Genomic DNA, 17,148 nt, shown 5'->3' with positions numbered 1-17,148 from the left:
AACAGTACAGGGCGGTCCTCCCCGGGTGCCATTCTGTTATATTGTGACGGGGGGGGGGGGGGGGGACCTATGCTACGCCGCCACTGCAACAGTACGAACTCTTGTGTTGATCGCCTCAACTCTCGCTGAGCGACCTATACCTTTTGAAATCTTGAAATTGAATTTCCATTTCGTTCTGTTGGCAGTTTGTAATTTGTACATAATATGTTATTGTAAACTACTATTTATATACATACCAATAAAATGGTTTACATATTTTAAATAACTATTTGTTGACTCATTTAAATTCAACTAAATCTTTCCATAACGAAAGTACTACTCGTCCCTAATCTCGAACCTGTTTTAAATCGGCTCGACATCAGAATATACACGCGACGTCTGACATTTGTTGGACCTTATATCAATATAATCTTGAGTCATTGACGCTAATACATCCCAATAATAGAAGTTTGATCCGGGCACTGAGGGGTTAATGAATTTCACATGTATTTTAAATCTTGAAGATCGTGACTTCGTGTTATTTTTAATAACATCACATAAAAAAATAATATGGTACAGAAACTAAGGTTAAACCCGATTAGATTGGCGGGCAAATACTTCCGTCATAATAATGTCTTAATATTGGCCAACCCAGTTTCTGTCCACCACTGTCTGCTATGTCAAATAATAAGACATGAAGTGATGTAACAAGGTGTTTACTATTGTTGAAATTAAAACACAAGCTTTCAAGTGTAGCAACTTTTTTCATATTTTAGTCATTGGAGTGGATATTACAAAAATGCCTACCCACTCTAGCTTAGGTACCTAAAATATTAATATTTTACATTCTCCTACGAAACGAATTATAACCAAAGGCTAACTATTATTCTAAGCTTATTTCACAATACATTCTTAAGACACTATTGACTGAGGTTTGAGTTTTATTATTGCTGGAAGAATACCTTTAACAACTTACAAGGTCCTATTTTATTTTTAAGTAATAACGACCTTCTACAACGTGCGTATGCCATAATTCTGAAATAGAATAATTTTTTCTCCAAACATCATTATCTTCATAAAATCTATATTAACTAGGGCAAATCCAGTTTTTACTAGTTTGTATGCAAAGGCTGTTCCATAAAAAAAGGTATTTAAATTAGAGCAGTAGAATTTCCCGTAACTTGACTAATAATATAGGACCTTATATTTGTGTAATATAAATCTATAACACAACGTTAAGTCAATCTAAATCTTGTTTGTTAGAACCTTTATACATAACTTTCGAGATCGTCAACCATTTAACACCTTAACACCAATATCTCGCTTGAAAATCGAATAATCTATGTAGTCCAGTCAATAAAGCATTATAGATGGAAAACTGTAGAACACAATTTCTGACTTCAGGACTTTATTTAGACTAGTTAGGAGGTGAACATAGCAAAAGTCCCCGCCCTTAGCCCTTGAGCCGGCGGGGAGAGGGGGGTTTAAAGGTGCCACTTTTCGGTTTTTCGCTTAATCCTCGGAAACTATGCGTCCTAGTGACATGACAACTTTGAACCAAAAAAAGCATTTTCAATTTGCTACAGGTGAGATAAACAAGTTTTTCTATAAATTGTATAGTTTTCGCGGCATCTGCTCTAGAAGGTCTGTAATATTGGAAATTTTATTTTTGTCTTACATGTTTCCATCAGGAGAAAATGGACTAAATCAACATTGAGCAATCATTCTAGACATGCGGGAGCATGTTAAGTCTAGTTCCAGGGAGGGGACTGCACCGTGCGTATATATAGACGAACCACTTTGAGCCACTTTTGACTCCTCATCACTCAAAAACTACTGTGCATTAACACTTCAAATTTGGCTCATGTGTTGAGACTTGCAAGATATACATCAGTTTCAAATTTCATAAATATGCCTCAAACGGTTCTTTAGATATTGACGTTCAAAAATCTACATGTCTGACCTATAGACCAAATTCTAACCACTTCCAGATGACCTCGAAGGTTCAAATATGGCATCCAGAAAGGTAGTTATGTAAATACATAGGAACAAATAAAAAACCAGTAAATTTTAACATTTCACATGTGATAGATAGATTTTAGTGCTCTAAATATCGATTTTTGAACGTCAATACCTAAATAACCGTTTGAGGTATATTTATGAAATTTAAAGCTGATGTATATCTTGCAAGTCTCAATACATGAGCCAAATTTGAAGTGTTAATGCACAGCAGTTTTTGAATGATGAGGAGTCAAAAGTGGCTCTAATTGGTTCGTCTAAATATAAGCACGGTGCAGTCCCCTCCCTGGGACTAGGCTTAACATGCTCCCGCATGTCTACAGTGTTTGCTCAATGTTGATTTAGTCGATTTTCTCCTGAAAGGAACATGTAAGACAACAATAAAATTTCCAATTTTACAGACCTTCTAGAGCAGATGCTGCAAAAACTATACAAGATATAGAAAAACTTGACGGTCTCACCTATAGCAAATTGATTAAGCTTTTTTTGGTTCATAGTAGTCATGTCACTAGGACGCATAGTTTCCGAGGATTAAGCGAAAAACCGAAAAGTGGTACCTTTAAACCCCCCTCTCCCCGCCGGCTCAAGGGCTAAGGGTGGGGACTTTTGCTATGTTCACCACCTAACTAGGCTAAATAAAGTCCCGAGGTCAGAAATTGTGTTCCACGGATTTCTCTCTACACCGTCGTTAAGGCATTCATTGACTGGACTAATGGGTGAAGACAACAATACCAAATTCAATCAAAACATATGTATACCTTACTTGTTTAGTCAGCCAGTACACTACAATATTGGCTAAATGTGTTAACATCAAAATATAAAAATAAACTAAATATCTTAAAAGGATCACAATACCACTTATTCAAAAAAACACGAATACAATGTGAAAAATTATGTCCTGTTATTGTGTTTAAGTTTTGATTTTATACGGAGGCTAGGACTTCGTTAGGGCGTACGCTAATACTCGTACACTTACGTGTTTGGTACTGAAAAAATTGTTTTGTAATAAATCTTATTAACAAAGTGCTTGAGAACGTGCAACATTCCTAGTATTAGAGTGCGCCCTTACATCCTACGTAATCAAATGTATTGTGGTCTCCACCCTCTGTGTCAAAACGGAAATTTTGTCACATATCAACTATACAGTGACCAACGATCATAAGTAGCACCGTTCGGTCGGTTCCTCAGGTTTAACTTACTTTTAAAGCGAACTTAGTATGGTGCGAAGGCATCAAAAGGGCGACGATGGCATTTGAGAAACATTTTTAATGCCAAAAAACCTTAGGGTCTCTGTCTTCTGTAAAGCAACATTGTAGGGGAATTGTTGGAAGCACTCTGTCTATAAAAAATTCACAGATAACATATTTTATTAATTTACCAGTGTTAATTTTTTGTACTGTTAAATTTTAAGAATGCGTCTCATAAACAACAACAGATTTGATTCGTCTCAAATAGACCTCTTAACAATATTATTATTCTGTAAAATATTAATATTCTGTAAAAATGTTACAAAGAATAAAGGCATTTACCGATCTGGTTTACGCGGCTGTATAGGCACGCATTTCAATCTATACAAACTGTTTCGTTACTGAACTTGCGTTAAGCATTTTCGCTCGACAAGATTTTCACTGTCGGGAACGACGTAACTCGCATCCGGCACTAAAACTGTGCACGTATAATGACATTTTAGTGCCAACTCATCATTTTTCTCAAGAGTTTGACAAGACGGCCATGATCCTTCACCATCGAAGCGTCTGCGCATTCCCAGTTCTGCTGTCAACCCAGCAGATGTCTTGCGGCCAGTGGACAGAATCAATAGCCAAGAGATAATATTTATTGTATTACCTTTGGCTACCGTTCATACTGGGCCGTATAATTCAGTGTGCAAGAGAACCTAACCTATTTCTGAATTTCCCGCAAATTCGTACATACGAATAGCAAAGCGAAATATTTCTTACTCCCGGTTTCTGAATTAAGATTTTATTATGATCATATTATGATCAGCACGCTCGAGCTAAAATTCAGAAATCCCAGGTTAATCAACTAATATGAATTAAGTATTGATGAAGTATTGAGACGATTCACCGCTAAATACTTTTAATTACGCATAATAAACAAGTCTCTCGTTAACAACGTGTGTAACTTACTGCTAATTATTTCGGTTATAAAATATCTCTATTTTAATTGAATAAGACAAAGTCAATACCGCTATGCTCGTCATCGCAGCACGCGAGTGACGCGTATATCTGTGCAACAAATGTATTCTAATAAATTCAAATACACATTCATTAAACTTAGGTATACTTAACTACCAAACGTATCAGATGATAATGGTGCCCAATTTTTTAGAAACGGTCACGGGTCTGAAGAATGTAATCGAAATAAAATACTTAAATCTATCTCTAAACCAAGGTCGTATAGTACAGTACAAATAAAATAACATTAAAATATAACTGTTCTTTTTAAAATGCTCTTAACTGCGTTGTCGTGTTGGATTTATTCCAATGGGGTGGCCTACTCATCTAAAAGAAAACCTCGCATAACGTGAACATCTTGCCATTATAACCATTTACAACAATTAAACATATAAATCACAATCTTATTTCTGGCAAAGAAAATTCAAAATAAAACAAACATAGGTAAATCTGAATTAAAAGAAACAAAATTGCAAACGAGGAAAATAAGACAAGTACCTTAATTGTACCGAATTGGATAATTTTGAATTTCTATTAATAAATTTAATTTAAATATATTGTGAATAGTATTATAATAGAGAAATGTTATATTACAGTAATTTTATAATGGTATTTTCAGTGTAGACATACTACGAGGTTATTTCAGTTCCCGTAACATTGCCGGAAATCGAGCAATGTTTAGTATTTCATTCAACAACCGGTAGTATGTCCTATACTTCCATGCTGAATGAAGTAACAAATAGACAAGAAGTACATGATTATAAAATGGAACCAATAACAATTATTATAGCTGTAGGGACTAACGAGAAGGGATTGACGAAAAGCCTACATCTAGATAGAGCTTTAATTTTATGTTTTCAAAAGTTTGACTATTATTTTTTTAATATTTCACTACACTAAAATTAATAATGAATCAATGCCAGATAGTTTGATTAACGTCCCAATATTATACGGAAAGTATCAACAAGTAAGACCTCAGACCGGCATATTCATAATAATGTTCATTACCTTTGATAACCATGTTTCATAAAAGGTAACAAACAAGCCATGTTCAGGAAATAATTACATAATAATAAAAAAAACAACTACACAACTAAGAAGTTAAACCTTGCAGTCAATATTTCTCATTAAAACCGAGACATTATTCAAATGCAAAAAGTCACAGGACAAACCCGATTAGACAATACGACGGCTATTGCCTGCACAATTTACATCAATAAGTAAATCAATAAATCATCAAACTAGGAGTTATCACTGCATTTCAAATGCAAACCGTGAATAAACAAGAATAATATGTATAAACACGTAAATTGTATATTATCATGTATATATTTTATTTTATTTTTTGCGTTTATGCGGTATGGAAAGGCTGTTTGGCAGTATATTGACGAACGTTTTGTTTTTTTATAACATGCATCAATGGTCAGGCTGCTAGTTATTCATTTGACGCGGCAGCAATTTTTTATATGAATATACATGTTGCAATTATCACTATGCATGACTATTAGAAGATTAGCTAATAATTATGTCCAGAGTATCTATATACACCTTAGAAGGACTATGTTTGACCTGGGTCAATGATGCCTCGGGTAGTGATGCCCATTGCTGTACCTAGAAATAAAAAAGTTCATTTTAAATACTATAAAACCTTAAAAGGTTAACTAGATGTATTATCGTATAAGCAGTGCACATTTGTTAATGAAACACAGCATTGGTTAGTTACGAACTCGACCGCGATAAGCCATTTCGATAAAACGAAAAAGTAAAGCTACAACACTCACCGGTTGAATCTTTTGTTGTACTTATTGTTGTGATGTTTATTGAAGTGGTGCGGTGGACGGCGCTCATTCCGATACTTGAAGTTTCCTCCCCAATGGGGTTTGTTTTGCTTTTCCTGTTGGATAAAATAAATGAAAATATAAATTAAAAACGAATGTAATGCATAATAATATTCATCAAATAACGGTAATCGCAAAATATGGGTGTTTTAAAACTCCCCTGTTACAAGTACAGCACAACCTTAGGAGGTTTATTGTCATAAAGATGTTCAGTGGAATATAAGCTCTACATCCCTGAGTATAAGGTTCACAGCTCTAGGTAATTTACCTGGAAGGGGTTGTATCCATTCCTATTGTTGTTGAAGCGGTTGTAGTGGTGGAACTTCTTGACCTTCTTGCTGCGGCCGCGGTCCATCTCGTCGCTCGCTTCCAGAGCGCGCTTCCGCTCGTCGCGCTTCTCCTCGAACACCTACCGATCAAACACCATGCTCAGATTTTTACTTTAGAATCACCCAAACCGCCTTTTAGTTTGTCCTTGAATTCCTCCAATGCATTTTCTTAACTTGTCCTGAATCGAGGATACTCTTGCTTGACCCTTTAAATTCAAAACTAGAATTATATTACACCTATTTCCTGCACCAGCGGTGGTGTGATCAATAATGGCTTTCCAGTGCTTGGAGTTGGACATCTATAGGAATCGCATTCAATCACAGACACGTCATGTTATCAGCGCTCTAAAACAAAGAAGGGTTCTTGGTCAAGAAAATTTAGAAAACAATAATCTGAGCTCACCTGTCTGGACATGGCGCTGTGGGTTCCATTCCAGGAGGCAACGGGCGCGCCGTAGCCGCGGTGAGATAACGTGTTGAGGTGGCGCGCCGCCTCGCCCGGCAGCAAGGACGGCGCGGGCGCGTTGGCGGGAGCGGGCGCGGGCGCGGGCGCGGGCGCGGGAGCGGGCGCGGCGGCGGGCGAGCTGCGGTCGCTGAGCGGAGACATGCTACTGACGCTCGTGTTCGGACTCTGCTCGTTTTCCTCCTTTTCTTTCACCCTGAGAAAATAATAATTTAAAATTGTAACTTCGAAAATCACTGTCTTCATGCATATTAGTAAGCCTGTACTCCATAGTATTGAGTCAATACTTGTGTACAAATGTTTTGATAAAAAACTTGACTTAATGATAACTCTGTTTAAACCGCCCTGCTAATTGATATGACGCAAATCTTGATAATTACCGTAATTACGAGAAAGAAATTCAAAATATTTGCCAACCTATCAATTAATTTAATTGAACGTTAATTTGAATGTTCTAATTAGAAATCAAAGACTAACTTTTTGTTGGTGACGCCGTTGAGGCTGGGGCTGAGCAGCGGGCCGCTCTTCTCGCTGGAGACGGTCCAGGCGTGGTGCATGCCCTTGGTGGTGACGACGAGCCCGGGCGGCGAGCGGCAGCGGCTGGGCTTGGGGCGGCGCGGGCGCGCCTCGTCGCCGCTGGACTCCGAGTCGTAGGGCACGAGGCGCGCGCGCGAGCCACTCGACGAGTCGCTGCGGTTCATCTGCTCCTCCAGTTTCTCCAGCGGCGACTTCGGCGGCCGCACCAGCTTGCTCGTCGACGCCTTCTCCGGAGTCTTCGCGACGCCGTTGCTCGACCTGGCTTCCGACTCTTTCGCTTTCGATTTCTCCTCCCCGTTCTGCCTCTTGATTACGAAACTTATTTTCTTATCCTCATCGAGTTTAAAATTGCTCTTCTCGATTCCGTTCAATATTTTAGGAGCTTGAACCACTTTCTCCACCTCCCCGTTCTGTTTGACCACCCAGGGTTCGCTGTTGGAGTTGCTGGACTCCGATGACTTGCTCAGTGTGCTGTTCAAGATTATCGGTTTATTTTCAGATTGATTAGCCTCGGTGGATGTGCTGTTGAGGACTATTGGTTTTCTTTCATCGTTTCTATAAAATGTTAGTTTGAGAGGGCTCTTTTCCCTGCTTATAATACTATCTGGTAATTGAGGGCCGTACACGGCACTGGAAGTGGATGCGGTGGGGACGGAGGTGTCTTCAGTGCTGTTGTCTTTTTCAAAAAACATTATGTAAGCGTTTGTTCCGAGAACGGCTGACAAAGGTAGTGGTCTCACACAGCTGTCGTCAAACTGATAATAATTACTATTTGGTGCCTGTCCAATTGCTGTATAATGTCCACAATTTTGCGACGGACCAAGATGAGTCACTAAACTCACCAACTTGTATGACTGAAACAATACAAATACATTTATACATACTTCCAATTAATTTCTTCTTTAAAAATGAACATTTGAAATCACAAAGCTTACCAGCTGTTGATTGTTGTTTTTGTTGTAGATATATTTATTTAGTGTTATCTTTTTTCTAAATTGAACATGTTTTGAAAGCTTGCCTCCTGTCAGCGAAAACCTTTTCAATGCAATGCATAACACCATAGGGGCCCGTTCAATGAAAAACTGTTTTGTGGCAGACACCTAAAAAGCAAAAAATAATAAGTACGTACCTATCTAGAGAAAAAGAGAATTTTGAAAAATGAATCATTATAGGCATTTTAGGGCAGGAAACTTACCTTCTTATTACATGCTTCACATTTGTATCCCAAATCTTCTAATCTCTCCCTTGAGAAAAAGGAGTCAAGTGCTTCATCTAATGTTGAATGTTTTCTAATATCCAGAAGCAAATCCTGCAAATAAAAATAGATGAAAATTAAAGAGAGTATGAAAAAAGGACATAATTGATGAGGATCAAAATTCTTCAAAAATCAAGAATTTTATCCTTTTCAAATAGAGTTTCATATTTCAAAGGATTTGTTTATATCTTTATTTATTAATATAAATATTGTTATACTTGCCTGGAAATGCTGATAAGTGGTTGATAGGTGATGGCAAGCCAAGCACCGAACTGTAGACCTCAGATAGCCACCTAATATTTGGTTCATAGGTGTTGTTTCCTTGCTATATTGATCCAACTTGTCTGAATTCACAAAACGTGACAGGTAACATTTTTCCATTGCTTCTACCAGGTATCTAAATAAAATAAAACCTTTGTTGACACAAATGTAAGCATGATAAATAAATACAATAAAAGTTGGCACAAACTTCTAAAGTAGGTAGCTAGGTTTTATTTCAAAATATTTGTGACAAAGTGCAACTCTGCCATAGAAATAAGGCTTTGTATAGTATAATATATGTATAGTATGGCTTGGTATAATAACACATAAATGGTTTCTACCTCAAAAATTCATGGGCATCCTCTTGGCGACCTGGTGTTAAATGTCTGCAAATAAGACGTAACTTGGAATAAACTTGCCAGGGTTTAATAGGTGCTCCTCCACTTTTTTGAGTTGCCATCAATGTAGCACGCATCCCACATATTACACATGCTTCTGTAATAATAAAGAAACAGAAAATTGATTACTATTATAACATCACAAGCTTGGTAAAAAAAGATGTAGGTAGCTGTTTATCATATCTGCTACCAATGAATGATCTTAAAAAACAATTGAAAATGTACCTTGTTGGTTACATTTTTCAGCATGCCCTGATTCTGAGACCAACCAATTAGCTAAAGCAGGCACATGGAAGAGTGCCTGCAGTGTGGAGTTGAGGTAGCATGTGTTTCCCACATTCTGCATGCCAGCTCCTGCAGCCCATGCACTTTGCCATCCCAACTGCACTTTTTCAACAGGAAAAAGAACCCTTTTGGGTTTAGGTAGTCCTTCTTCACCATGTTTATTACCATCTGAAAAACATTTTGTTTACATAAATGTCAAAACACGCAAAGGTTACTTCGAATTTATGCAGTTTATAAATATTGACAGTTTACAGTTAATATAACCTCTAAATTATATTTAACATGCATGCTGAATTTATTTATCAGTGTTCTTTCCAAACTATTTTAGGCGATATTTTTACCTGTTGTCTGATTACTAGAAGATCCTTCTTTTTTAAGAATTTTACTTTCTAGCACTGTTTTTTTAGGTCGAATCACCACGTACTTAGACTTCAACCCGTCAAGAACATTACTCTGAAAGTCCCCTGATTCTTCAAAGTCTATTTTCGTCAGGAGAACACTTTTAGCAGAAGAATATATTCTGCTGTCCAACAAAGAAGAACTTTGCGATTCATCTGCTGTAAGAGATAAACGCAATGCGCTTGATACTGGATCGCAAATGGAAGCGGGCATTTTACCTCCAAAACTGCACTATCACTTTATCAAATCACAGCACTGATCATAATTCTGCCGAATTTTCTTATCTGTTATTTAAAGAAACAATCACCAAAATAAAGATAACCATGTGTATTTCAAAATAGTAAAAAGCCTTGGAAAAGGAAATTTTCACAGCCACAAGTCCACGGCGCTCGACATTACCCACAGACAATAACTTTTTTTTTATTTACGTAAATTAATGACATTCACTCATAGACATCATCCCCATTTTATGAGGAATATGAAAATTCAAAACTTTGGTTGATAAATTATCTAAAATACCTTAAATTAATATATTTTTCATGCGTTATTATCCCTGAAATAATAATAATTCTAGCTATTCATTTAATTTTGATTTTTGAAAAACCTTTGTTGAGGGCTTGGCATTGTCATAGAGAAAAGAGTGATGACATTTGTCAAAGTCAGCAAAAAAAATTGCTAACCTACTCTTTGATTGAAAAAATCAGAATTATTTGAGTAATAAATTCCTCATCCTAAAATAAACGTAGATTCGCAAGTGTGGAAGCAACAAAAATCATTTTTATAGTAAATGCCGGCATATTAAAACTACTAGCAAAAGTAATTGTGTAAGTAGTGTGCGCCGGTGAAATTCGTGATCATGGCGAATCCGTCATCAGGCGTTGGTAAGATTTTTTAGATGTTTTATTTTGTATTTGTTTCGCAGTTAACATCTTGATTTTTCATGGCAATACTTATTACAAATATACTTTATTTTCTACAGTTGTACCCCGCAACTTTCGCCTCCTTGAAGAGCTTGAACAAGGGCAGAAGGGAGTGGGTGATGGCACCATTTCTTGGGGACTGGAAAGCGACGATGACATGACTCTAACTCACTGGACTGGCATGATAATCGGACCCCCTAGGGTAATTATTTCATCAGCTTTTTTTCAATGCAACATACTTTAACTTCTGTATGTAACACTTGTTTTGTTTTCAGACTCCTTATGAAAATAGAATGTACTCACTTAAAATTGAATGTGGCACTCGGTACCCTGATGAACCACCAACTGCTAGATTTATTTCTAGAATCAACATGAACTGCGTGAACAGCCAGACAGGACTTGTAAGTAATGCATATAAGTAAAGTCTGATCTCTATTGTCTCTATAAACTAACATTTGTTATGTTGATTACAGGTTGACAATAGACAAGTCCCGATCCTTGCTAGATGGCAACGCGACTACACTATCAAGACAGTTCTTCAAGAGCTTAGACGTCTCATGACACTGAAGGAAAACATGAAGCTGTCTCAGCCTCCAGAGGGAAGCACTTTTTAGTTCTCTTCTTGCTAAAACACGTCTTAATGGACCCAATCTACTTTGATGAACTATTTGCTAGATTTGATCCCTATTTTGATAGTTTTTATGAATAATTTCTTCTATAAATGTGATTTATGAGCTTAATATCTTGCTGTGCTGTTTTGTATCTTCAAAATCAAATAGATTTATTATAACAATGCATTTATTTTCCTTTATATTAAAGTATTCTATAAGCATTTTCTTCTGACTGCAACTGTCACTGTAGATTGGGTAAATAATTATGTATTTTGTAAGAATCATCTCAACAGCTGTAATTTACCCACTTAGAGGGTAACACCCATTTATTTATCATATTACCTAAATTATTGTGGCCTTTTAAGAAGTTAAACTTGCTTTTGGTATGATTAAGGCTAGTTTTACTGACATCTTGATTTTAGGTAAGTGATTGTTATACCTATATCTATGTATAAACCATCTATCCATTTCAAACTTTTGATATGGTTGCTTATAAATATGGGTATAATTATTTATAATCTATTCTCATTTATTATATGAAAATTAAAGGTCTTATTTTCTTAAATTGGTTAATTATGGTACTGAAATGATAAAGGAAATTAGCTTAACTTTCTTAATAGTTTAACATGATCAAGTGTAAAATATTTTAGGAAACTTTTATTTCTTAGGCACATAAGATAAAGTACTACTGGTTCAATGAAGCTTTGCTACCGTTTCCTTATTCATAAATACTGTGACAACTTCATAATAAAACTTATATTAACAGTTTTACTATGAAATCTGTTTATCAAAACACTGTACCACTACAATTATCTCCCATTAACTATTATGCGTGAATTTATTGTTACAAACCAAATGCTAAGTCAAATTGTTTCATAGCATTAATATTTTTACCAATGTATAACTAGCAAAGGTAAATAAATCAAATAATACTGTCATAAATGGTCTTTAATGTTGATTTTGAATATTAAGGTAGGTTATCTTTTGGATTTCACTTACCTACGCTTCAGAAGTGTACTCTTCAATTTCCTATTTATCCAGAAAATCACTCAAAACCCATAATATGAGTGATTAAGTGTGACTTCAGTACGTAAATGGACTTGTTTATAAGCCCCGATTAGTGAAGCCATACCAAAATACCAGTAAGGAATAACCATTAACGTCATTTTTATTTATTTTAATATGTAGTATTAAAAGGCTAGTTAGTGATATTATGTTGAAATTCTTTCACTAGCATAGAAAACCAAAGCTTTTTTCACACCATTGCCATTGACTGCCCTTACGTAATAGGGAAATGCATAATAAAAACCCGGCTAAGTGCGAGTCAAACTCGCGCTACGAAAGTTCCGTACAAACTTGTAGGTATATGTATAGACCATTAGATAGTTTGTTCCTGCAATTAAGGTTTATTTAGGAACAATGGAAAAGATTTCCTTTAGTGTTTCGAAATACAAGTTTATTTTTTGCGTCTTATACGGCCTTGTATTTTATGTTTTTTGTAACTTAGAAGTTTGATTTTTTGGGACTGTAAATCATCTGAATAGAGTTGCAGTTTTAATATCAATTCGATACCTCGTAAGCATCAACCCAATCATCATAACAATAAATAATCTAACTAATGATCCAGGGATTTTGACGCTTACCGTATCTCCACGCGTCAAAGGAATGATCCTTTATGGTACCTATCCGTTTTTCCTTACGTACGGAACCCTAAACAGTTTTAAACTTCTTTCAGTTAATCATGAAGCAAAGCAGTCTCTTCTAGTTACTAGACGAGTTGTTGCGTTTGGTCGTGGTTTGGTCGTTCATAATTTTTAACAATACCTACCGGAACTAGACATCCACCTAATATCCCTTCAATTTCAGAAATTAATAAAAATAAATAAATAAATCTTTATTAATTTCTTCACAAGTTAGTCCAGTCAATGAATGCCTTAACAACGGTGTAGAGAGAAATCCGTGGAACACAATTTCTGACCTCGGGACTTTATTTAGCCTAGTTAGGTGGTGAACATAGCAAAAGTCCCCGCCCTTAGCCCTTGAGCCGGCGGGGAGAGGGGGGTTTAAAGGTACCACTTTTCGGTTTTTCGCTTAATCCTCGGAAACTATGCGTCCTAGTGACATGACTACTATGAACCAAAAAAAGCTTATTCAATTTGCTACAGGTGAGATCGTCAAGTTTTTCTATATCTTGTATAGTTTTTGCGGCATCTGCTCTAGAAGGTCTGTAAAATTGGAAATTTTATTGTTGTCTTACATGTTCCTTTCAGGAGAAAATCGACTAAATCAACATTGAGCAAACACTATAGACATGCGAGAGCATGTTAAGCCTAGTTCCATTGAGGGGACTGCACCGTGCGTATATTTAGACGAACCAATTAGAGCCACTTTTGACTCCTCATCATTCAAAAACTACTGTGCATTAACACTTCAAATTTGGCTCATGTATTGAGACTTGCAAGATGTACATCAGCTTCAAATTTCATAAATATACCTCAAACGGTTATTTAGGTATTGACGTTCAAAAATCGATATTTAGAGCACTAAAATCTATCTATCACATGTGAAATGTTAAAATTTACTGGTTTTTTATTTGTTCCTTTGTATTTACATAACTACCTTTCTGGATGCCAAATTTGAACCTTCGAGGTCATCTGGAAGTGGTTAGAATTTGTTCTATAGGTCAGACATGTAGATTTTTGGACGTCAATATCTAAAGAACCGTTTGAGGCATATTTATGAAATTTGAAACTGATGTATATCTTGCAAGTCTCAACACATGAGCCAAATTTGAAGTGTTAATGCACAGTAGTTTTTGAGTGATGAGGAGTAAAAAGTGGCTCAAAGTGATTCGTCTAAATATACGCACGGTGTAGTCCCCTCGCAGGAACTAGGCTTAACATGCTCCCGCATGTCTAGAATGATTGCTCAATGTTGATTTACTCGATTTTCTCCTGATGGGATCATGTAAGACAAAAATAAAATTTCCAATATTACAGACCTTCTAGAGCAGATGCCGCGAAAACTATACAATTTATAGAAAAACTTGTCTATCTCACCTGTAGCAAATTGTATATGCTTTTTTTGGTTCAAAGTAGTCATGTCACTAGGACGCATAGTTTCCGAGGATTAAGCGAAAAACCGAAAAGTGGCACCTTTAAACCCCCCTCTCCCCGCCGGCTCAAGGGCTAAGGGCGGGGACTTTTGCTATGTTCACCTCCTAACTAGTCTAAATAAAGTCCTGAAGTCAGAAATTGTGTTCTACAGTTTTCCATCTATAATGCTTTATTGACTGGACTAAGTAAGTTTCCAATTACATGTACTAACAATATAACGCATTTTTAAACAATATTACTTATTGTGAAGACTGGTGCTTGATATGGGTTGAGACAACCTGTAATACAAGACACCAGGTCTCCACCTCTTAAACCGAAAATAACACAATAGAAAGAATGCTTCTAAACTAAACTAACATGTCAATACAAGAATTAATGCAATATAAGGTTTATTTTCTTACTGATTATGTTAGAAAAGACATAATTTAAACGTGTGGAGTGTGGTGAGTGAGAGTTGTGTGGTGGGTGGTGTGAGGTGTAAGGTGTAACGTGTGTGATAGTGTAGAAGTTTCTTACTTTGTTCGTATTCTTATAGAGTAACGTAAGTTACATGAAACCAAGAATAGATAAAGTCAAGAAGATTAAATAATTAAATTTTATTTTATTTAGGGGCGTAATTTAAATTTATTTTAGGGGCGTAAGTAGGGGACGAATATCATTTTCATTTAATGCTAATAGGTGTTTAAATAATGGCTCTTTAATTTGTCTGCTTGTAAACGTTCTGAGATTCAGTTTATTTTGTAACATATTGTACAATCTGGGAGCTAGAAATTTGTAGGATCTTTTTGCAAACTGGGTTTTGAAGAATGGTACATTACAGCGGTTTAGTCTAGTGCCGGGATCAGGGGTGATTAAAACAGAATTACTATGGAATCTACGTATGGTTTGATAAATGAAAAGTTTTCGTACATTTAGTTGTTTTACTTTCTCATAGAGCAACGTTGTGGGGTGTCGAATTGGCAGGGACATGAGAACTTTTAATACTGCCCTTTGAGCTCTTTCAAGCTGGAGAAAGTGTACTTGAGCAGATCCTCCCCAAATGCAGATACAATAACACAAGACAGATTCACCTAGCGCTTTATAGATTTTAATCAGGAGAGGGAAATCAGCTACAGTTCTAAGGTTTTTAAATACAAACATTAACTTTCTAATACGTCCGGTAATAAGTGACAGATGTGATTCCCAATTCAAGTGTTCATCGATCATGATGCCCAGATATTTGATGGTATTGGTACGAATTAGAATGGGGCAATTACATCGCAAAGGAGTGTTGGTCTCTATATTACAAGGGTAGGTGTGTATTGTCATCGAGAAAGTGTCATCAGGCCGGCCAGAATTAGTTATGCTAAAGCAGATATATTTGGTTTTGCTTGTGTTCAAAGAGAGTAGACTATTTTCGAGCCAGGTAGTAACCATTGAGAGGCCACTTTCAGCGCATTGCTTGACATTTTCCCATGAAGATCCATGAAATATGAGGGCTGTATCATCTGCAAACATCAATAACTCACCATTGTGTAATTGCATATTATAGCCTGACCAGGAACATAAAAACCCTCGCCATGTTGCGGAAAACTAATGGTACTAATTTCTTTTAATGGCAACAATAACTGAAAACTTCATTGTCATGTCACCTTGCATGTCAGTCTATTGCTGTCAAAGTGTAAACAAACTTTATTTTAAATGTGCGCAATTGATTTTGTGAATTAAATTGCTAAAATCTTTTTATAGTCGTGAAAGAAAAGTGGTTTACAATGTGTTAAAGTATTTGTCGAAGAGAAATACTAAGGGTTCGGACAATATTTTCATTGAATAATGTTTCCGACAAAGGTTGTCAAATTGACTGACATGTTTATCGCATAGTACAGTCCACTATGAAAATTAGCTGTGGTTTGTTTCAACTACCTATTTTAAATTTTTTTGTCACTTTCTAAGTGTTGAATTTTATGGAATTGGGAAAGAAGTACCGAGTTTGAAGCGTTCATGAGCAAACATTGCAGTTGAATATTCAAGTTCTGAATTTGATTATTGATGAATAACAAAATAAATCCTACTAGCTCGATTGATGGTTTCATTTAATTTATTTAAACCAGGTTACCTATCATAATATTTTTTCGTTAATTTATGAAAATATCAAATTAGCCCGTAATCCTGAATCCTGATACATAAAGTTAGCCTATTAATTTAACACAGGTACGACTGTACTCAGTGTTGCACTATCAAATGCAATTGACGCGCCTCTATGCCAGGGTTTTTATGTTCCTGGTCAGGCTATACATAGTTCATTAATGTACACAAGGAATAGCGTTGGACCTAAGATACTGCCCTGAGGAACTCCATAGGTACATGAGGCGGTATTGCTCATTTGCCCTTCGACTCGAACCATTTGATTTCGATCACTTAGGTAGCAAGAAAACCAATCAAGTGTGACTCCCCTGATGCCCAAATTCTCCATTCGTGAAATCAGTATTGGAATTGAGACTGTGTCGAAAGCCTTCTGCAAGTCAAGAAATATGCCTATACATTTTTGTTTTTCATCTAGTACG

At 36.2% G+C, this 17,148-nt stretch overlaps 2 protein-coding genes across 2 annotated transcripts; one reads left to right on the top strand and one right to left on the bottom strand.

The window, feature by feature from the left end:
- Positions 1-3,652: 3,652 nt before the first annotated feature.
- LOC135077629 (ubiquitin carboxyl-terminal hydrolase 36) lies at positions 3,653-10,353 on the bottom strand. The gene is made up of 11 exons (XM_063972181.1): positions 9,901-10,353; positions 9,500-9,727; positions 9,218-9,371; positions 8,838-9,012; positions 8,556-8,669; positions 8,296-8,460; positions 7,301-8,214; positions 6,764-7,019; positions 6,300-6,440; positions 5,975-6,087; positions 3,653-5,804 (listed from the first exon to the last, which is right to left on the bottom strand). The coding sequence occupies exons 1-11, from the start codon at positions 10,169-10,171 to the stop codon at positions 5,768-5,770; spliced, it is 2,568 nt and encodes an 855-aa protein (XP_063828251.1). The 5' UTR covers positions 10,172-10,353; the 3' UTR covers positions 3,653-5,767.
- A 284-nt stretch (positions 10,354-10,637) lies between these two features.
- LOC135077608 (ubiquitin-conjugating enzyme E2 variant 2) lies at positions 10,638-11,720 on the top strand. The gene is made up of 4 exons (XM_063972160.1): positions 10,638-10,839; positions 10,938-11,080; positions 11,154-11,279; positions 11,352-11,720. Exons 1-4 carry the CDS (start codon positions 10,815-10,817, stop codon positions 11,490-11,492), a joined length of 435 nt encoding a protein of 144 aa, XP_063828230.1. The 5' UTR covers positions 10,638-10,814; the 3' UTR covers positions 11,493-11,720.
- The last annotated feature ends 5,428 nt before the right edge of the window (positions 11,721-17,148 follow it).

The sequence above is a fragment of the Ostrinia nubilalis genome, chromosome 13, assembly GCF_963855985.1.
Source record: "Ostrinia nubilalis chromosome 13, ilOstNubi1.1, whole genome shotgun sequence".
NCBI classification, from domain to species: Eukaryota; Metazoa; Arthropoda; class Insecta; order Lepidoptera; family Crambidae; genus Ostrinia; species Ostrinia nubilalis.
Note: the sequence above shows the minus strand (reverse complement) of the source record. Positions and strands in the feature narration are given on the sequence as shown.